This window comes from Geotrypetes seraphini, chromosome 5 (genome assembly GCF_902459505.1).
Source record: "Geotrypetes seraphini chromosome 5, aGeoSer1.1, whole genome shotgun sequence".
In the NCBI taxonomy this organism is placed as follows: domain Eukaryota; kingdom Metazoa; phylum Chordata; class Amphibia; order Gymnophiona; family Dermophiidae; genus Geotrypetes; species Geotrypetes seraphini.
The window spans coordinates 202,767,302-202,790,095 of NC_047088.1; the positions used below are offsets into that span (position 1 = coordinate 202,767,302).

Consider the following 22,794-nt stretch of genomic DNA (forward strand, 5'->3'; position numbering starts at 1 on the left):
ATCTTTCCTTACTATACCAATGATGAGGCCTCTTGTATGTGAGGCCCTAAGCTATAGCTAAGGGTTCCAAAGAAAAGCTCCCACCACAAATAGCCCCAATGCATTACTATGAGAGAAGAAAATCCAGCCTCTGCTGCAGCACAAAAACTGAGGACCAGATTCTCAAAACCTAAGGTTGCCTTTAATGCAGTCGCTAAACTAGTTCCAGATACTTTAGCCTGCATGCATTTTAGCAGTGGATTAACAAAATGGCTTATCATGATCTTTAGCGAGCTTTCTAGCACTCTCTGACACTGCCATGCAAACGGGCTCTTGAATATTGAAACAGGCACTCTGGTGGATTCTTAAACATCGCCAAGCCATTCTCCAAGAGTGGTGTCGGCTTTTGGTGACATAAATAAGTGACTGGTCTGGAGGAACCGGTACAGCGCCAGCACTGTTAAAAGTGCAGCTGTGGCATGTATTTTGACTGTGGCTATTGAAAAAAAAATAAAAATTACATGATTCTCAAAAATTTATAGCCTTTTTTTTTTTTTGTAGGAGTGGTAAAATCACTCTTCTTGAGCGTGTATATTATAGCCCCCCTTGGCAGTGGGAGAGATGCCCACACTCTCCTGCTGCAAACCCCCCACCCCCCGACAACAGGAGAAATGCCCACTCTCTCCCACTATCTTGCACCCTTCCGTGCCTCTGACAACCCCCGCCCTCTCCCCCTTACCTTACTTAGATAGTTGGCCAGAGGGATGCCTATTCCCTCCAGCCAGCAGACCTGCCTCTTCAAAATGGCTGGCCTTTCCCTCCCCGGTGCATCCTGGAATGTACCAGGGAGGGACCTGAGACTCTGATTGGCCCAGGTTGTTTAAGGCTCCTCCTATGGATGGGGCCTTAGGCATCTGGGCCAATCAGAGCCTTAGGCTCCTCACTGATGCATCTGGGGAGGGGCCTAAGGCTCTGATTGGCCCAGAGCATAAGGCCCCTCCCATAGGAGGGGCCTTAAACAACCTGCAGTAGAGGTTTCTACCATGGCCAGGAGCACTAAATGCTTTGATGCTCATAGAATTCCTATGAGTGTCGGAGCAGTGTCAGAGCATTTAGCACCCTGGGCCATGGTAGAAACTTCTACCACAGCTTAGTAAAAGAGGGCCTTAATTAGCATCACAGGATATATATTTATGCAATGACTGATGCCACAATTTATCCATTTAAATTAGGTCTGTTAACAGATAACTCATCTATGTACCAGCTGAATTTTTTCTGCTGAACAGACATGCCACACCTCCCATTGACCACCCCAATTCTTCTTCACTATACTGATATAAATGGTATATGAATACTAAAAATAAATAAATAGCCCCCTTTTTACAAAACCGCAAAAGTGGTTTATAGTGCAGGCCGGTGCCCTGAATGCTGTGCGCAACTCCCGAAGCTCACAGGAACTCTATGAGTGTCGGGAGTAGCGCAGAGCATTCAGTGCACCGGCATGCGCTAAAAAACAATTTTATGGTTTTGTAAAAGGGGGGGGGGGGTATATTTTTATGTCTGTAAACTACAGTATAATGGTACATTCTATGCATAAAATTCTACTCATAACCATCAATGCTGGACTACATAATTCTTTTTTAATATTAGGCTCCATATACAGTATTTTGTTGAATATTAAAACTATTATTTTTTCTCAAACTATTCCTGCTGTTTTGCTGATTAAGCAGTAAACTTAATTATTTTGAAACAAATGCACAAAATTAATTAAGCATGCAAAAAGACAAGACACCAGTCACAATCACCACTGCTATTCCCACCCCCGAAACCTGATTCCAGGCACTGCAAATTAGGAACCAAGGCTATAATTTATAGCAGGAGTGATGAGCTTCAACACAAAGAATCTAGCTAGTAATTTAAAATTTCATTTAAAAGCATTAGAGTCTGCACCAAGTAAATATTTTCATCACCTTAGGACAAACTAATTAAAATAAGCAAGCAGGGTTCAACCCACCTATTTAAAGGTCATAACAGAGGCCCCGCAATCAACTATTTTGCGAAGGTCAGAAAATTTGTGAAAACATGATTTTGAGTTTCAGACGGTCAGAAGCATAAAACCATCTGGCTGTAAATTTACTAATGTTTAAAGCAATAGGAAAATAGCAATTTACCCATGTCAGCTTAGTGAAAACGGCCCTTCCTCAATGTGGCTAAATATGATTTAAAAATTAGGCACAGAAAATTTGGCGCTAAACACCAATTTCTATCTTGGCAATTACATGCAAAATGTATGTTATTGAACAGAGTGTATGTCGGCATGTGAACAACTGACTTTAGGTGCGAGCACTTGCCGTGTCAAAGACTGGTAATAAATGATCACCCCTAAATTTGGCAGCTGCACACGTAAGGCACTTATGCGCACAACTGCAAGACATGCCCCTGACCCGCCCATGTGCACGCCCCTTTCTACAGTATTTGCATACCATAACATATAGGCACTAAGGGGGAAATTCTATAAATGGTGCCTACAATAATAAATATCAGTTTCAAAATTAGAGTTAATGGAATCATTAATGAGTTTTAACAAGCTCATAATCACAAAAAAAATGTAAGGTTAATTGTCTGGTAGACGGCACGTAGGTGTGGTTAGGGACGGACCAGGAGTGGATTTTTTTTTTTTTAAGTTAGGCACTGCTAGGCTGGCCTACATTAGAAATGCCTACAATGTAGATACAATTCTGTTGGTGATGCACAACGCATCATTGGCGCGTCTAGGAGTCTACATTGTAGGTGTCTACAAATGTAGACATCATTAATAGAATCCGGCCCTAACTGTCCAGTATTGTTTATTGAGAGCTTCTATACCGCTACTAATGACTGGGGAGTCAATTCACAGCGGTCTACGTGAGCCTCTGCAAAGGTGATCCAATACATGAGCTTCTGTAAAGGTGTTATGATACATTAGCTTCTGTAGAAATGTTACCATAAGGAGTTGTGAGGTGTTACAATATATGGGCTTCATACAAAGTTGCATAGAACTTCTGTGAGGTGTTAAAATACAGTTATTAATACCAGCATGATTATGCCATAATCCATCATCCTATATATATGCACATGTTTATACCAAATCAATTGTCTTATGTAGCGTGTTTCTCCCCAAATAAGACAGTGTTTTATATTAATTTTGGGTCAAAAAATGCATTAGGGCTTATTTTAGGGAGATGTCTTATTTTTTTTTTTTCATGTACAACAATCATCTCTCCCTTCCTCTCCTCCACCCCAATTCTTCCTCTTTCCTTTCTCCACCTCCACCCCCCAGTTGCAGCATCTTTCTTCCCCTCTTACTCATCCCTTTGTGCAGCACCTTTCTATCCCTCCCTCCCATCCCCCTGTGTAGCAGAACCCCACTGATCCTCCCACCATGAGACCAACATATCTCCACTCCGAGGCCTCCAAAAACAGCAGCGGCAGCAGTGCTTTGAATGGGCTGCTTCATGGCCTTCCCCACTGGGGCCTTCCTTCTGCTACGTCGGAGCAGCACAGAGCTTTCAGTACGCTGGCCTGTGCTAAAAACTGCTTCCGCAGTTTTATAAAAGTAGGGGTGGGAGTTATTAGGTATTTATATACTGCCTATCAAGGTTATCTAAGCATATCTTCAGCATTTAGGCATGAGCCAGTTATGCTAGTATTCTACAAAGGAAAGTAGAGCATACTGTCCTTAATAGAACAAGTTTCTATATATAGGTGTACTTCAAGAGGTAATTCTATAAGGAGTCGCTTAGATTTAGATAGCATGAAAATACATAAATGCAAGTTTTTTACTCATTAACGCATGTATGTAGACTAGAGTTGCCAATTTTTTGAAATAGAAAAGTCCAACCCCTGCCATTTCATTGCCCCACCCCCATCATTCTGTCCCAGGATTCAGTGCCTGCAGGGCTGCACTGAAGGCTGGGGGAGGGGAAGGAGATAGTGCAATAGTTGCACTATTCATTCCCCATTGAGTCACACCTTCCTCTGCAGTCCCCACACTTGCATGTGCACACATAAACTTGTCCCTCTTCAACAAGTGGTGAGAGCAGGACAAGGACAGTTCCCCAGAAAACTTGCCAAACAAAAAATATTTGTTTTCAATACATATTTGATTTGATTTTAATACTTGATAAACCACTAAAGATTGAAGTGTTGCAGCGGTTTACAGTTCTAATCTCAGTAACAGCAACAAACTCTCTCAGTACCAGGCATATTGTGAAATAATACAAAACTACACAAAAATTCTCTCCAGACCTAGATCAAATCTACCATTTCATGATAAATTCCAAAACATATCTAACAACTACCGTACCTAGGAAAAGGCAGCACCATAGACGTGCAGTAGGCTTTAGGACCTCAGTATAGCTATTGAGAAAACTGAATGCAAGATTACTACAAATCTTTACATAGAAACTCCATAACAACAGAATATTTGGTCTTGGTCACTCACACAGAGCACAGATAGACCCTCAGCAAATACAAACTAACCCCCCTTTTATTCAGTCACGCTAGAGATTTCTAATGCAGCCCGGAATGCTAAATGCTCCGACGCTGCTCTGATGCTCAAAGAATTCCTATGAGCTTTTCCCACCAATAACAATTCTGTTTTAGAGAGATTCAACACGTTGATGCTGCATTCAAGAATTCACAATTCCCAGGTAGAATGCCAATTTTTCAATTAACACTTCCAATCAGACATAGGGGGAAAAAACCCTAAATGTCATCGGCATATAGGTCTCCTTTTATCAAGCAGGAAAGCATTAGGGGGGGGGATGGCTGGAGAGGAACACATCGGGGATGGGAGTTGTAAAGCATGAGAGTGGCTGTCCCAAATGTTGTTTATAGCCCATTTCAGTATTAAAAGAAATACATATTTTAGTACCTTGACAATTTTCATCTTCATTTTTGAGGTGCCATATGCACCTTTTTGAGTTAATTAGATATGGAATGATACAGCTGAATTAAATATTGTTAAACTATAGATGGAATTCCTATTAAGGCAGCAGTCATTGGGAGCTGAGAAAGGAGAGGCTTTTTTATGTGACGATATGGGTGTTTGATTTTTATTACATTTTAAATAGAGGTAGAATAGGGTTGAATATCCTTGTTCTATTAGCTGCTTTAAAAGAAAGAGAGAGAGAGAACTCCTTTTAGAAAATGGCTTTAAGGAATGCAAATGTTTCAGTCTGCTTTGTATACTTTAATTATGTGAATGCCATTATATATTGTTAATACGATTATATTATATGTATATGAAAAATGAATGGAAGAAATTGCATTTTAATTAGTACTATTATGGGGCGGGGTCTGGGATGGCACTTCAGCACTGCCAAACAAAAAGGTGTTACATAAGAACAGAAGCAATGCCTCCGCTGGGTCAGACCTGCGGTCCATCGTGTCCAGCAGTCCGCTCACGCGGCAGCCCAACAGGTCCAGGACCTGTGCAGTAAATCTCTATCTATACCCCTCTATCCCCTTTTCCAGCAGGAAATTGTCCAATCCTTTCTTGAACCCCAGTACCTTATTTTCCCCTATTACGTCCTCTGGAAGCGCATTCCAAGTGTCCACCACACATTGGGTAAAGAAAAACTTCCTAGCATTCGTTTTGAATCTGTCCCCTTTCAACTTTTCCGAATGCCCTCTTGTTCCTCCTGTCTCGTTGGCTTGCAATCACGGGGTCATCTTTGACTCGCTCTCCTTCTCTTCGCATATCCAACAGACTGCCAAAACTTGCTATTTCTTTCTTTATAATATTGCTAAAATCCGTCTTTTCCTTTCTGAGCGTGGTGCCAAGACCCTCATCCATGCTCTCGTCACCTCTTGGCTGGATTACTGCAATGTACTTCTCGCAGGTCTTCTTCTAAGCCATATCTCTCCCCTTCAATCTGTTCAAAACATTGCTGCACACCTCGTATTCCGCCAGGGTGGTTATACCCAATTACTCCTCTCCACAGGCTGCTTCACTGGCTTTCTGTCCATCTCTGCATACAATTCAAACACCTCTTACAGACATTTAAGTGTACTCGCTCTGCAGCTCCTCAGTATCTCTCCTCTCTTATTACTCCCTATATTCCATCCCAGGAACTCCATTTGTCAGACAAGTCCCTCCTGTTGGTACCCTTCTCCTCTACCCAACTCCTGTCTCCGTCCCTTCTACCTTGCTGCGCTGCATATCTGGAACAACCTGCCTATCTCATTACGTCAGGCTTCATCTCTGGCAGTATTCAAATCCAGACTGAAAGCCCATTTATTTGAAGCTGCGTTTAAATCCTAACCCTACCAACATGTCTGTCTGTCATCCCCTCAATAATCCCCTACCACCTCTTCAGCCCCCTCTAATTCCCTTCATGAGGATTAAGAGCTAGATGCAGTAAAAATAGTTAAGACCGTGCAGGTCACCATAGGCCAATTTTTTGGTTGATTTCTAAATAGGGTGGGGCCTTGGTGTCTGAGCCAATCAGGGCCTTAGGCCCCTCTCAGTGCATCCCAGGATGCACCAGGAAGGGGAAGGCCCACTATTTTGGAATGGTGGGCTTGTGGGTAGGAGGGACTGGGCATCCTTCCTGCTGTCATCTTCACCCATAGAGGTCCTGGCAGGGTGGTTTTTGGTAGTGTTATAGAAATAATAAATTGTTTTTGTTTCATTGCCCCTGAAATGACAGATATAAATCTCCAAAGGCAATGCTTTGTTTCTCCCTCCTCCCCTTCCCAAGACTAGAGCCCAAACATCTTTTTTTGCAGGGTGAAAATATTCTCTACAGAGCTCAGGAACATTACAAAATTGAGGCATGACTGAATGCTAGCTGTCAGCAGTATGGAAGTCATCTGAGCATGGAGGTGAAATCAAGATAATTACAGCAAATAAATAAAACATGTTTCTATTTAATCCAAGCAAGGTAAATTGAAAAAGTATTAATGCATGTAATATGCATATATAACATTGTAATTGCAATTTGCAAACAATAAAATTATCCTAATGGTTGTTATTTTAATACTTAGGGCCTGAGATTCAGCCGTGGCAGAAGACGACTTATAAGATGCTCACAGCCACAGGCTGAATTAGCCCTAAATATTCAATGTCAGGCCATGTCCAGCTTCTAGTATTGAATATCCAGGTTATCTATAGTTACCTAGATGTTAACTGGGCTGGTGATAAGAAGCAGTTCTACCAAACTCCACAGCATATTGCTCCCCACCAGACCTCAAATTATGGGTGGGTCACTGTGCAAACGGTGGGCCCATGTGATTTTCTCATCTTCCCCCACCCTGGGACCTAATCAAAGTACAGTATTAATAATACCTGAGAAGATGGGGTCCACCAGCTGCAAGAGACCTCCAGTGGCAAGAACTCCTCCCTTTCACACTCACTCCAGCCAGTGGTTCTGTCCATGCACTGCCACTGCCCCGCCCCTCCCGCACATGCTCAGTCTTCACACTTGCCTGAAACTGAGCGTGTGTGCTAGGGAGAGGTCAGCGATTGGATGTGCCAAGAGCTGAAGAAAGTGTGTGAGGGAGAAATTCCTGCTGTCAGCTGGAGCAAGTGGGAGAGGGAGGAGTTCTTGCCATTGGAGGACCTTTGTAGCTGGTGGGGCTTGAGGATCCCCACCAGCTATAAGGGCATGAGAATTTTGGTTGGCCCAAGCCTAAAGTGGGTGGGCCCAAAATCCCATCCCCCCACCCATGGTTATGCCCCTGTCCCCATCCTAACTGTTTAGCTTATAGCTGGTTAGAGCCAATATTCAGTGGCAATACCCAGTTAAGTACTGCTGAATATCAACAGCTGGCTAGCTCAGCAGGGTTTAACCAGCCTGGTTAAACCCTTTGATTACCCTTAAAGGAGAAATTATCAATGTGGACTACTGTTAAGTGGGGTTATTTAACCATAAGTTGAATTATTTGCATAAAATGGAACCCTGTTCTAAAATAGCCTGACTTGTGGTAAAATAACCCCACTTAACAGTAGCCCATGTTGATAACTTTCCCCCTTAGAGCAAGTGCATCTCGGCTTTCTCCTAGAGGCATACCTAGCCACATGAATTTTCAATTTTGCCAACAGTGTATGTGCATAAGATAAATTTGCATATCAAGTGTCTCCAAAATATACAAATTTAACTCATACATATTCATTGTGGCAATCCTGAAAACCTAATTGGCTAGGCATGTCTCCAGGAGAGAGTTAAGAAGCAATTATTTAGAGAAAGATTTGATTTGGAAAGAGGGTTGACAGAGCTCCCAATTGATCCTGTGGCAAGGCTTTGAAAATTCTGTGGCATTACATTTGCATGCCTTTTCATATTACATAATTAACTTTTCGTATGTCTTTCAGTTACTTATTTTGTTTTTATTTGAGATACAGTACACTGTAGACCCCCCCTATAACAAACACACTAGGTTTTTAAATATTTGACAACATAAGAGAATGCATATTATATCAAGTCTAAACGGTAATATGTAATAACAAAATAAACCAGGGCCCAAACCTTGACCACATTACAAGCAGTGCAAACCACAAAGACTCAGTAATATGACGGATCGTGTTACCACCATGAATTGTAGAAATTATTCATTCTTGATATATGGTACCTGAGGTGGCCACGTTTCATTTTCTGTACCAGATACAACTGTTCAGCAAATCCTAGTGTCATAAACAAGGTTATTTCTGTAGCAGAATAAAACAGTAATTAAGAATTCAAAACACTACAGCAAATCCCTGTGGCAAATCCCAGTAAATCCCAATGTCAAAAACAAGATTATTTCTGTAGCAGAATAACACAACAATTAAGAATTCAAAACATTACAGCATAAGTGAACCTGAGAGTGAAACGTGGCCACTTCAGGTATACCAGTAAAGAATAATTTCTACAATTTATTGTGGTAATATTGGATTCATTGTGAACATTATAAGCAGTTCCATACTATATTGAGCTATATTATATAGTGTATTTTTGGTGAGGGGAAACAATCTTAATGGTGGTTTGAGGAAGAGGGGTTTTAGCCTGAATATGTGGGAGGAGTGGGAAGAAGATTGGTTCAAATATGGGTGGAGGAGGGAGAAAAAGAAAAGATTAGATATAGAAGAGGGAAGAAGGTTTGGAGTGGGAGAGGAGGATCTGAAGGGAGAGGGTTAGGGATTCCAGGAAATGGGTAGGAAGAAGGATGGTGCATTCCATTTTTCACTCTTTTTCTCCACTTGGTTCATCTATCTCTCATATATTCATCCTGGTGCTGATCTCTCATACATACCAGTACTAATCTCCTCTTTCTTAGAAGTCCTGTTTCTTTTCTCTCTCTCTCACACACACACACACACACACACACTCCTTGTCCAGCAACATTTTATTTCTTAGAGAAATGTTCTGCCTCTTCTCTCTTCCACCCATCATTCTCAGTCTCTCATTTTACTCCCTCCTTTCCCCCGGTGTCCTCTTTTTTTATAGAGGCAATCTGGCAACCCCACACTATAATGTCATGTGGTTCAAACCATAGATCAGATCCTATGTGTCAGAGGAGGAGAAGGATGACAAGGGCACTGTCCCAGATACCACTCCTTCTTTCCTGTTTCTATTGGCCAATCAGAATTTACAGCCTAGCCAGTTGGCAATATTTGCGCAAGATCAACAATTTAAAAAAAAACAACAACTAACCATTTTCTGTCTGTGGTAAAAATGATCTTAGCTCAGCTATATAAAAAGTCCCCTATCTCTCAGTGCGTAAAATGGGACCTGTGCTAAACTAGTATGCATAGTGGTAAAATAATCCATCTTAATGGTTTATCTTCCTTCCTTGGGCACTATGGGCCTGATTCTATAAACAGCGCCTAGGTTAGGAGCTGCTAGGTGCCCTTAATCAAGGACGTGTAGTGATGCCTAATCATGTGGAATTCCATGCGCCTTCTAGCAACACCTAAGTCAAGGCACCACAAAGACGCCTAACAACGCCTAAGCCTGCTTAGGCACTGTTAGGTGTGATTCTGTAAATGGTGCCTAGCGGTTGATTGGCAACTGTGCCAAGCAGCACCTAGGAATTAGGCACTGTCAGGTGCCATTTATAGAATCGGGCCCTATCTGAATAACACGTCTGCTGTCCTAATTATCTGGATAGATATCTGGCCAAAGGCACTGAAAATTGCCACTAAACTGATAACTTTGATGCCCTTACTTTGCCCCTGAACCATCCCACTGCTATGTGAATAGTTAGGGTTACCAGACATCTGGAATTTCCTGGACATGTCCTCCTTTTGAGGACATGTCCGAGGGTCTGGATGGCTTTTCAAAACCCGGCACTTTGTCCGGGTTCTGAAAAGCTTACCAACAAAATCACATCAGGAAGGGGCATCTGTGCATGTGCGGAGGCTGTCCGGGGGCGGAGCTGGTGTGAACAGGGCGTGACAGAGGTTGAACTGGGTGGTCCTGGGGGCGTGGCCATGGGTCCAGATTTTTCCAAAGGAAAACCTGGTAACCCTATGAAAAGTGCCACAGCAGTCTGTAAAGATATTCAGCAGGATAGTTTGGACAGTGCCATTGAACATCTGTCTCACTGGCATTAATCCAGGTATCAAGGGCTGCTACCTGGATAAGAGGAGACTGTATCAATGTGGCTACTGTTAAGACATTATTTTACCAAACTCCAGTTATTAGTAACTAGGTCTCATTCCATAAAATAGGACCTGTGCTAAAATAACATGACTTAGTGGCAAAATAGCAGGTCTTAACAGTAGCCCATATTGATAACTACACCCCTCAATGCTCTTGAATAGCAACTCCTAAGTCTTTAGGGGTGAATTACTTTAAGAATACAAATTTTACAGCCCCACATTCACCCTCACTTCATCACTAAACAAGAGGTTTGAATTAAGTCTGACATAGCTAACACTACTAAACAAACAAATTGGGCATGACTCATTAAGTTAGGGCTACTTTTACAAAGTCATGGTAGCGGCTGCTGCTGTGGTAATCACTCCGACGCCCATAGGGATTTAATAGACATCAGAGCATTTGCTGCACAGCAGCCGCTATTGCGACTTATCTATTTTTTTACTATTCAAGGATTAAATTCCATTAAATTAAATTTTAAGTGAAAGTGCTCAGAGTGCAACACCTTTGCTCCCAACAGAATATATGGCTGCCCATATGCATCATTGAACTAATCTAATAATTATTTTATTCAAAAGATCTTTTTACTTATCTCATGTCATGGCTGTTGCTTCTGGTTCAGTTATTCAAAAATAGCAGGCAGTCCTCAATACTTCATATGTGAAATACCCAATACCCATCACTTAACTTAATCATAAAAAAATATGGCCAGTGGGTGGGTGGGGGGGGAGGGAAATGTATTTTGAAGATTAAAATTACTTAATTATAATATTGTAATCATATCATATGTCTTATTGTATTAATAATTGGGAGGAGGGTGGGAGAAAATGATTGTTTTATATATTACTTGTGTAGTTAATAGTGCGTTTTTATACAGTATTTTATGTTCAATTAATTGTATTGCACTGTCAAAGTTTGAAAATCAATAAAGATTTATTTTTTTTTAATGCAAAGTGTGCATTTCAATTCACAATCCAAAGGGGAAGATATTGTCTTCTTGAATGATCTCACTGAAAAGTCTGCTCGCTCCTCTACTTAGATCTAAGTTTGACCCATAGCTTCTTCAAGAGGGCTTATGTCCAAAATCTTGTTGGACCAGTGATCTGAATAAGTTCTTGCTTTTATTTGTCAATATCTTCCCAAAAATATCTAGTTCTAGCTTCCAATTGGCTTGACTAGATTCCAAGATTTGAGATCAGTAAAAGATCTTTTCGATAAAATAATTATTAGATTTGTACAGTGATGCATATGGGCAGTCATATACTCTGTTGGAAGAAAAGGTGTTGCACTCTGAGCACTTTCACTTAAAATTTAATTTTATTGAATTTAATCCTTGAACAGTAAAAAGCAGATATTGTGCCCTTTAATCATAGTATGAGTAATAGTTAGCCTTATGTCCACTGGACTTTGTCCCCTTTAATCCCTCTTTAAAAAGCCATTCCCACCTTAAATGTCATATCTGGTCCATACAGCATCCCCCTCTGGTTGAGAACCTGCAGAAAATTTTCTCCCAAACTAGCTTTCAGTATCACTCCTATACCACCTCTGTAGCAACAGAAGCTTCCCCTGCCTCCACAGAACTGCAGCACATCAGTTCCATGACACATCTGAGCCATGCTAACCTTATTTGAGATGAATCGATGTCTCTGTGGCCAAGCCAAGAAGCCAGTCCATGTGTCTATATTCAATGAATACTTATATTGCTGGGAAACCTTACCTCAAGAACTAGCCACAGTTGTCCTCCCATAAATTGATCTGCTTTGTAAAACATTCCATAAAATTTAACAACATTCGGATGATTGGGAAGCGATTGTAAGATGTTGTGCTCTGCTTCAATTTCCTCATCAACATCCTAAGTGAAAAGACAAGTTCAGTTCATATATGTGCATGCAATAACTATCAAATGCAAGGATTATGGTTGCCACCTCACTCAGGTTAACCCTATAAGCCTAATCCAGTTTTGGTTTTGTCCTGATGCATGATGGGAGTTGTAGTTCTGGTTCCCCCAAGAAAAGTAGACCTGTGTTTCCATGTATACAATGGTGCAAACTGAGGCACATTCTGCCATACAATGTCATATGTCAAGATGGTAGATAGACTATCTCAGACAGCTTGGAGTATTTTTTTTATTGTAGCATGAAAAACTTGGTGTGATTTATAACCACTGTTTCTGACTTGTTCAATTTTTTGATGCGCTTTATCTCTTGCAGCAAAGACATTCTTTGAATGACTGCTATTTTGAAAGTTACACAATTTGAGATCTACCATAGAGAATGACATGACATGGAGACCGTTTACTGCAGTAAACTGTGGTAAGCGCAGTAAATCCGCATGAATGGAGACATTTGCAACTGGTTTACTGCCCCGGGGGAATGGGGACAAGATATTTTACCGCCCCTTAGAAGCGGTGGTAAAAAAATTGCACCTGTGTCAGACTCGGCATCTCCTCCCCAGCTCCTCTTGTGCCTATTTTACCTTCAGGAGCCAGCCATGCCACGATGAAGAGAGAAAGAACCCAAAACAAAAGCCTGAGACCAATGTGATTTGAAGAATAAAATTACCAGACAACAAAAGATAGAAAAAAATTAATTTATTTTATATTTTGTGATTAGAAAATTTCAGATCTGAAATATGTATCCTGCTAGAGCTGGTATTAGACATAATTGGGAACCGCAAAGCCCAGGCTGAGTTTCTTTAGCTTCCAGCTGGCTTAGGGCTCTCTCTGACCAGAGAGTAGTTGCCCTAGTTGCTCTCCCCTAACACTAATCCTGCCATGTGTGACTGAAGTATTCTGTTAGCTTGATTGTTTTATGTAGCATTCTGTAGTAATTTGGTTTGTTCAGTTTTCACAGCAGTGGAGGGGATATTTGTGAAAGGGAGGGAAGACAGGGGTTTTATTGATCCTTGCTCTGTATTATTTGTGTTTATAAAATGACAATTGTACAGAATATTGTCTCTATTTATACTTTAATAAAATAAGTTCAGTATAAAATCATAACTATTCGAGGCTTGTGCAGATGGGATCTGACAGTTTGCAGGGCGGAGATGGAGACTGATCTTGTGGGGACAGGGCAGGGATGTGGATGGGGCAGGAATGTTGATAAATTTTTTCACCATGTCATTCTCTAATCTACAGTATTTACTTTAGATGGCCACACATTAGTTTCCTGTAACCAGCATTAAAGTAATGTGGGTTAACGTATCACTTCATAGATAGGGTCCACTGAAAAGAATGAGTCTCACAGTAAATAATTAACTTAAGCGGTAAATGCATTAACTTACGCTAACATTAACACAGGTTATTATGAGGTGAAGGCAACTTGTAGACAGAATAAATAAATTGGAATTGAAACATCTAGGCTGATACATGTCAAATTCCGGTAGTAATTTAGAAATGATTAAGCTGACATAGAGCATAAGAACATAAGAATTGCCATACTGGGACAGACCGAAGGTCCATCAAGCTCGGTAGCCTGTTTCCCACAGTGGCCAACCCAGGTCCCAAGTACCTAGCTAGATCCCAAGTAGTAAAACAGATTTTATGCTGCTTATGCATGTGCTGCCTTGTGTGTAGCAGGAGCATCCATTTTGTAAACATCAATGTCTACCATTTCAGAGGAGGCAAATTACCAACATACACATCTCTCTATCAAAACATACACATGTTTGTTGGTATTTCAGGTGTGTGTGTATATATATACATATATATATGTGTGTGTGTGTGTGTGTGTGTGTGTGTGTGTGTGTGTGTATATATATATATATATACACACGAGTATATACATACACACACACACACACACACATATGAGGAGTGTTCAATAATTTATCTACCTTAGTAGAAAATAAATGAGTTTTCAAAAAAATTTTGTTTTATTTTTTTAATATAGTCCCCCCTGATAGCTTCATACACTTCATAAAATTTTCCTGAAAAGACTTTAACCTCTTTGAAAAGAATAAATAGAAACATGATGGTAGATAAAGGCCAAATGACCTATCCACAATAACCATTATCTCTTCCTCTCTCTAAGAGACCTTACGTGCCTATCCCAGGCTTTATTGAATTCAGACACAGTCTCTTTCTCCACCATCTCTTCCGGGAGACTGTTCCACGCATCTACCACCCTTTCTGTAAAAAAATATTTCCTTAGATTACTCCTGAGCCTATCACCTCAACTTCTCATTCTCATTCTAGAGCTTCCTTTCAAATAAAAGAGACTCGCCTCTTGCGCATTTACATCACGTAGGTATTTAAACATGTCTATCATATCTCTCCTCTCCCGCATTTCCACCAAAGTATACAAATTGAGATCTTTAAGTCTGTTCCCATATGTCTTATGACGAAGATCATTCAACATTTTAGTAGCTTTCCTCTGGAATGACTCCAACCTTTTTAAATTTTTTGACAGTGCGGCCTCCAGAATTGTATACAATATTCTAAATGAGGTCTCACAAAAGTCTTATACAGAGGCATCAGTACCTCCCTTTTACTACTAGCCATACCTCTCCCTGCACCCTAGCATCCTTCGCCATCACCTTTTCAACCTGTTTGGTCGCCTTAAGATCAATCACACGCAAGTCCTGCTCTTCTGTTGTGCACATAAGTTCTTCATCCCCTAAACTGTACTGTTCCCTTGGGTTTTTGCAGCCCAAATGCATGATCTCGTATTTCTTAGCATTAAATTTTAGCTGCCAAATTTCAGACCATTCTTCAAGCTTTGCTAGGTCTTTATTCATGTTATTCACCCCATCCTGGGTATCTACTGTATTGCAGATTTTGGTATCATCCGCAAAGAGGCAAATCTTACCCGACAGTCCTTCAGCAATATCGTTTATAAAAATGTTAAAAAGATCAGGCCCAAGAACAGAACCTTGAGGCACATCACTGGTAACATCCCTTTCCTCAGAGCAATCTTCATTGACCACAACCCTCTGTCGCCTTCCACTCAACCAGTTCTTGACCCAGCCTGTCACTTTGGGACCCATCCCAAGGGCACTCAATTTATTTAATAGATGTCTGTATAGAACTCTGTCAAAGGCTTTGCTAAAATCTAAATACACTACATCTAGTGCACTCCCTCTATCTAATTCTCTGGTCACCCAGTCAAATAAATTGATCAGATTTGTCTGACAAGACCTATCTCTAGAGAATCCATGTTGCCTCCAGTCCTGTAATCTACAGAATTCTAGAAACTTCATTCTCTGTTTTAAAAGTGTTTTCATTAATTTGCTTACCACAGAAGTCAGACTTACCGGCATGTAATTCTCTACTTCTTCCTTATGTTTACTTTTGATGAGAGGGACCACCTCTGCCCTTCTCCAGTCCTCCAGTACCACTCCCGACTCTAGAGACTCATTGAAAAGGTCAGTCAGCGGAGCCACCAGAACTTCTCTAATTTCCTTCAGCAACCTCAGATGTACACCATCCTGCCCCATCGCTTTGTCTACCATTATTTTAGCTAGCTCCTCATGAACACTACCCTCTGAAAATCAATCATGGTCTACTACTCCTGCATCTCTATTCATGTTTGTCTTCTGTGGTCCCACTCCCGCCACTTCACATAGCTAAATCCCAAGTCATAAAACAGATTTTATGCTGCTTATCTTAGGAAAAAGCAGGGAATTTCCCCAAGCCATCTCAATAATGGACTTCTCTTTAGGAAATTATCCAAACCTTTTTTTTTTTCTGGGTTTTTTTTTGGGGGGGGGGTTAAATTCTTCATTCATTTTTACATAGTACAACAAGTGTAATATAGAAACACATTTGACCTTATACAACATCACTTGATTAACTTACATGTATCACATAAATATAATGAATAAAACCTCCCCCCAACCCTGATAATGCATATTTTATATAGAATTCATTGTATTAATAATATTCTTAATTACAACTCTTAATACTAAAAATTAGATCCCTCCCCTCCCTCCCTAATCCTTACATATGTCCAAACCTAACACTCCAACCATATTCATATATTTTATACATCAAACTATTTTCTAAAATATTACCCACCCATCCCCATCCCATCACTCCAATTATTTTATCTTTGGGAAAATGTTCATTACTTGTTACAAAAATCTGTTAATGGTCCCCACACCTCCTGAAATTTACCAAAATATCCTCTCTGTGTTGCTATTGTTCTTTCCATTTTATATATATGACAAACTGAATTCCACCAGAAGCTATAATTTAATCTTCTATGATTTTTCTAATTGAATGTAATCTGTTGGATGGCAACTCCAGTCAAAATAAATAAAAGCTTATTGTTATTTGAAGTAATCTGACTCTTTGCTCTTATTATTGTGCCAAATAAAATAGTATCATATGTCAAGGCCACAGGATTTTCCAACATCCTATTTATTTGAGGCCAAATTGATTACCAAAATAATAATATAAATGGACAATAGAATAAAAGATGATCTAATGTCCCAGGCTCAAGATGATAGTGCCAGCATCTATTAGACTTAAAGCTATCTATTTTTTGCAAACGAACAGGGGTCCAAAAAGCTCTATGAAGAAGAAAAAATCAAGTTTGTCTCATAGATGCAGACACTGTACATCTCATCCTCCAAGACCAAATTCGTGACCATTGAGACGCATTAATTTGATGCTTAATCTCAATGCTCCAAATGTCTCGAAGACCAGTTATTGGTTTTTTATTCACAAATCCGGATATTAATTTATACCACTGTGCAGCCTGGTGTCCCATGAAATCTACCTGAAAGCATAAGAATTCCAAACTAAATTGATTATTTAGATTTTTCCATTCAGGGAACCCCGTCTGAATGGCCTGCTTCAATTGCAACCATCTAAAACTTTGTGATTTGTTGAGGCCAAATTTATGTTGCAATTGTGAAAACTCAGGCATCTTACCATTAGATATTACATCTTCCAATATACGTATTCCTGCCAGCATCCAATGCTTCCAGATGATTTTAAAACCTCCAATTTTGATCTTGGAGTTAAGCCAAATCGTTTGATTTGTTGTTTTATTTATCGGAATAGGAGTTAGACTATTTACATAATGTAAAGTTTTCCATGTATCAACAAAAATTCTATGATCTTTATATAACCTTGGCATTTTGATACTAAGTACATGACCTAGTCGCAAAGGAAACATGAGTCTCCATTCTAACCAAAACCAGTCCAGGATATTTTTACTGGGCTCTGGGAGGACCCAATACATACCTTGGCGCAAAATATAGGCTTGATGATACCTATAAAAGTTAGGAAATTTACCCCACCCTCCTTAATTGGTTTTTGTAGAGACACTAAAGCAATTCTAGCAATTTTACCTAGCCAAATAAATTTTGTTAGAATACTATTCAACTTTTTATAAAAAGACCCCTTGAAAAAAACTGATATTATTCCCATTTGGTAACAAACCACAGGCAAGATCATCATTTTAACAGTTTGTACTCTCCCCCACCAAGATAAATGTAGAGGATTCCATTGCTCACACATTTCTGTTACCTTCTGCAATAAAGATTTTTCATTTACTTTCATTGTATCATTCAGCGTATTTTTAATCCAAATTCCTAAATATTTTAGCCCATCTTCCTTCCATACAAAAGAAAAGGAATCAAATAATCCTTTTGTACAGTGTACATTTAACGGAAGAACTTCAGATTTACTCCAATTTATCTTATATCCTGAGAATTTTCCAAATTTCTCAATCAAATCCAGTAAACATGGAATGGTCGTTTCCGGATTTCTCAAATAAAGTAGAATATCATCTGCATATGCAGATACTTTATATTCACGATCTGAACGAGGAATACCTTGTATCTCCCCTGCTTGTTGAATAGCTAATAACAAGGGTTCCAAAACAATATCAAAAAGTAGAGGAGATAAAGGACAACCTTGTCTAACCCCCTTCTGCAATCTAAAACGTTCTGAAAAAGTATTATTAATATACAACCTAGCAGCAGGAGAACTATACAATGTTTGAATCATTTGAATAAATCCTGAACTAATAACCAAACCATTCCATTGCTTGATATAAAAAGGTCCATTCCACTCGATCAAAGGCTTTCTCTGCATCCAAGGACACAGAAAAGGCCGGATCTTCCATGGCTTTTGTTAAATATAATATATGAAAAGCCAATCTGGTATTATTTGACGAATGTCTTTGAGCAATAAATCCTGTTTGGTGCATACCTATAATAAAAGGGAGAGCTTTCGTCAAGCGTAATGCAAGCATCTTAGCCAAGAGTTTATCATCTACATTAATTAAAGAAATTGTCCTATAATTTGATACCAAAGTGGAATCTTTATTTGGCTTAGGTAAAACTATAGTTAAAGATTCCGCCATAGTGCCTGTAATACAACCTTTCATTAGTTGAGTCTGATATAAATTTAATAGATAAGGCAGTAGGGTATTTTGAAAAGCTCTATAAAACTCTACTGTATAACCATCACCACCTGGAGCGGATCCAACTCTAAGGGACTTCAATGCTGTTCCTAATTCTTTTAATGATATTGGCTCTTCCAAACTTCTCCTTATATGTTCGGGAATTGTAGGTCCTTCTATTAATTTTAAAAACTCTAAACCATCTTTTTCTTTATCTATATAAGGCTCAGAAGAATACAGTGATTTATAAAATTTTAAGAATTGTTTTAAAATAGGCTCAATTTGAGAACATATAACCCCATTCTCATCTTTAATGCCAATTATTTTTATTTTCCTTTTTTTCACTTTAAGATAATTTGCCAATATTCTTCCCGCCTTATTTGAGTTTCCATAATACAAAGCTTTTTGAGCAAATAAATCTTTCCTTACCAATTTAGATGAAATCTCATTATATTTACCTTTAGCTTTTAAGAGGTCCTGTAATGTTGAATGTTCCCATTTGTCAATTCATTTGGATTCTAAAATTTTAATTTCTTTTTCCAAATTAGAAAATTGTCTTTTGATCTGTTTTTTAAGATAAGCCGAATAAGAAATAATTTGACCTCTCATGGTTGCTTTAAAAGCATCCCATAAGGTTTCCATAGAGATTTCTTCTGTATTATTAATTTTGAAATAATCATTCATTTTTAATTGAAAATCTTCACAAAATGTTGAATCTGCAAGCAATGTATTATCAAATCTCCATATTGGTCTATTAGTATCTTGCTCCATAAGTTTAAGATCAATCCATACTCCCCCATGATCCGATAAAATAATTGGATCAATGGCAGCTTGTGTTACCTGATGTATCAATTGATTGGAAACAAAAATATAATCTATTCTTGAGAAGGACTTATGAACATGTGAACAAAAATTAAATTCCCGACCATCAAAATGAAGTAGGCGCCATACATCCTTTAAATCACAAGATTGTACTAAGTTATCTAATCCCAATGACTTCATGATTTTACTAGGATTTTTGTCCATCAAAGGATCCATGACAGCATTGAAATCCCCAGCCACTACTAAATTAGAGGCAGCCAGTGGAAGAATCAATTGTTGTAGAGTCTTAAAAAATTCATTTTGGTTCGAATTAGGGGCGTATACATTAATTAGTGCCATGGTAGTATTTCCCATGCCCATTTCTACATGTACCCATCTCCCCAATGGATCTGAAGATTTTAGACTAAACAAAGCAGTACATTTTCTATTAACCAAAATAGCAACACCAGCCTTCTTACCAACAGCCGGGGAGAAAAAACAATGTTTGACCCAACCTTCTTCCAATTTTTTAGATTCTACATTTGACAAGCGAGTCTCTTGGATAAAACAAATATCCGCGTTCTGTTTTTTAAAAATAATAATGTTTTTTTCATTTTTATCGGATGGTTAAGACCATTAACATTCAAAGAAAATATCTTATAATTCATTATTTGAAATGAAAACGTTGTATTCCTGCAATTCCTCTTATAAGTAATATTTAATAAATCATTTTCCCAATAAGCAAAATCAAATATATAATACCACCTACCCCTATACCCACCCTTACCTTCCCACTTCCCCAACCCTCCCCACCCACCCCAATTTATTACGAAAAACTTGGAAATGTAAATTGTGATCAGGTACTGAAAAACTCCTTACAAGCTATTATAATATTCTTAATTAGCTACTAATTAAAATATACAAAGTGTAATTGAATCATACAAAATCATACAAAAATCCCATAAATTAATAAAAATTCCATCATAAGATATTCTTCATGTTCAAAATATAAATAATATAAATAAATAAAATTAATTATTTGAACTTAAATACATAATCAAATTCACCTAGAAAGCCTATTCCATCTCTAAAAGAGTACAATGTGGAAATTATATAAACCACTATAAATCTATATTAATTGTAACTTTAAACATTACAAAATTATTATAATTAACATATAATTTTCCCAAATATAACAATCCCAAATAAGAGTTTAAATTTCAAGGTTACCTTACACCTTAAATATAATATAATTTTAAAATACTTTTCAATTATTAATCACACTCTCCTCCAATCAAATACCTGAGACACTATGTATTTAATAATTCATACTTAATAAAACCCTCTATAATTTAATTATTATCATTCCATATTAAATTGTCTTCCCAGATACAAATATTTAATGAACATCACAATACCATATTAATATTCCCTCATTCATTACTTTCCCAGATAGATAATTAAACCCAATGAAGAAACCCAAATCAGCACACATAGCTATAGCCACAAGGAACCACCACATCACACACAGAAAAGCCTTTCATTCATTAAATCAATGAATCTTTATAATCTTTCAATATTATATTCATAAATATCAATATAATAAAGTCAAACTGCAATCCAGGAGCTTTCATTGAAGAAACAATTTCTGGACCAATCAGTTCCATAAGACACGCCTCCATCCACTCTAATTGTATGGCATTCCATCCATTCATATTGCCTTTCCGTATTTAGACATTGATTAGGCCAACGTATTACCATTTAACCAGTAACAGGCTCAAGAAAGTATCTATGACAATGCCAATCAGCACCTTCAGTTGAAAACAGAACACCCGGGCTGATCAGATCCATAAGACACGCCTCTACCCAATCTGACTAAGCGTTAGTCCATCCAATCAAATTGTCTTCCCGTAATTGTTCATTGGCTAAGCCAAACCTTTTTGATATCCCGCTAAACTAACTGATTTCATCACATTCTCTGGCAACAAATTCCAGAGTTTAATTACACATTGTGTGAAGAAATATTTTCTCTGGTTTGTTTTAAATCTACTACTTAGTAGCTTCATTGCATGTCCCCTAGTCCTAGTATTTTTGGGAAGAGTGAACAAGCGATTCACATCTATCCTTTCCACTCCACTCATTATTTTATAGACCTCTATCATATCACCCCTGAGTCGTCTCTTTCTTGAGATATGGTGACCAGAACTACACACAGTATTTAAGCCGTAACTGTGCATGAGTAACCTTGAAACAAAACAAAACTGCAGGGAAATGTAAAGGGTGCAGGAATTTTAATTTACAAAAATTTAACCAAATGCATAAAAGTGTATAAAATGATATCAATCACATGAAAAATACATAAAAATACATGAACTAACATCCAAAATTCTGGTCCTGACATTCATGTGGACCAGACCCGACATGGGTCGTGTTTTCAAGAAACACTCCTTCCTCAGGGGTCCCAAATGTTGGTACATCAAATATGAGCAAAATCAGATAGGATAGAACAAACAAAATCTAAAATGGACAGGTGTAAAAATATCCCGTGTAAGAAACTGCACTGCAAAGCACGAAGTGCAGGGTAAAATGTAACCTTGAGACATGTCACAACATGCACAGGCTTGTTTCAAGGCACTTGCTTCTTTCTTTCATACTCAGGTAGATAAATTATTGAACGACCCTTATATGTCTACTATTTTAAAAACCTATGGGGGACATAATCAAAAATTTTTAATATTCATAAACCTGCCTAAAGTCGGCACTTGGACATCCTAATAGCAGGGATGTCCAAGTGCCAATCAAACCAAACTTTCTGGACATTCAGTAGCACTTCTAAGCTGCTGTGCATCCAGAGCTCAAAGGGGCATGTTAGGAGGTATGTTATGGGCAGGAACCGGGTAGGCTGCCACCTAAACGTCCTGAAGCAGTAATCAAAGCTTTTCCAGGACATCCTAGCCAGAACTTACACTTAGACCAAAGTAAAACAGGTCTAAGTGCCACCAAAGGTGAACAAACTGACAAGATGACCACTG

At 38.7% G+C, this 22,794-nt stretch overlaps 1 protein-coding gene across 3 annotated transcripts in view; it reads right to left on the reverse strand.

The window, feature by feature from the left end:
• LOC117361290 (myosin-IIIb-like) overlaps positions 1-22,794 on the reverse strand; it is a 149,282-nt gene that overhangs the window by 65,564 nt on the left and 60,924 nt on the right. For all 3 annotated transcript variants that reach the window (XM_033946437.1, XM_033946436.1, XM_033946439.1), the window contains exon 3: positions 12,322-12,456. In XM_033946437.1, the coding sequence (XP_033802328.1) occupies positions 12,322-12,456 (135 nt within the window). The remainder of the gene's footprint in view (positions 1-12,321; positions 12,457-22,794) is intronic.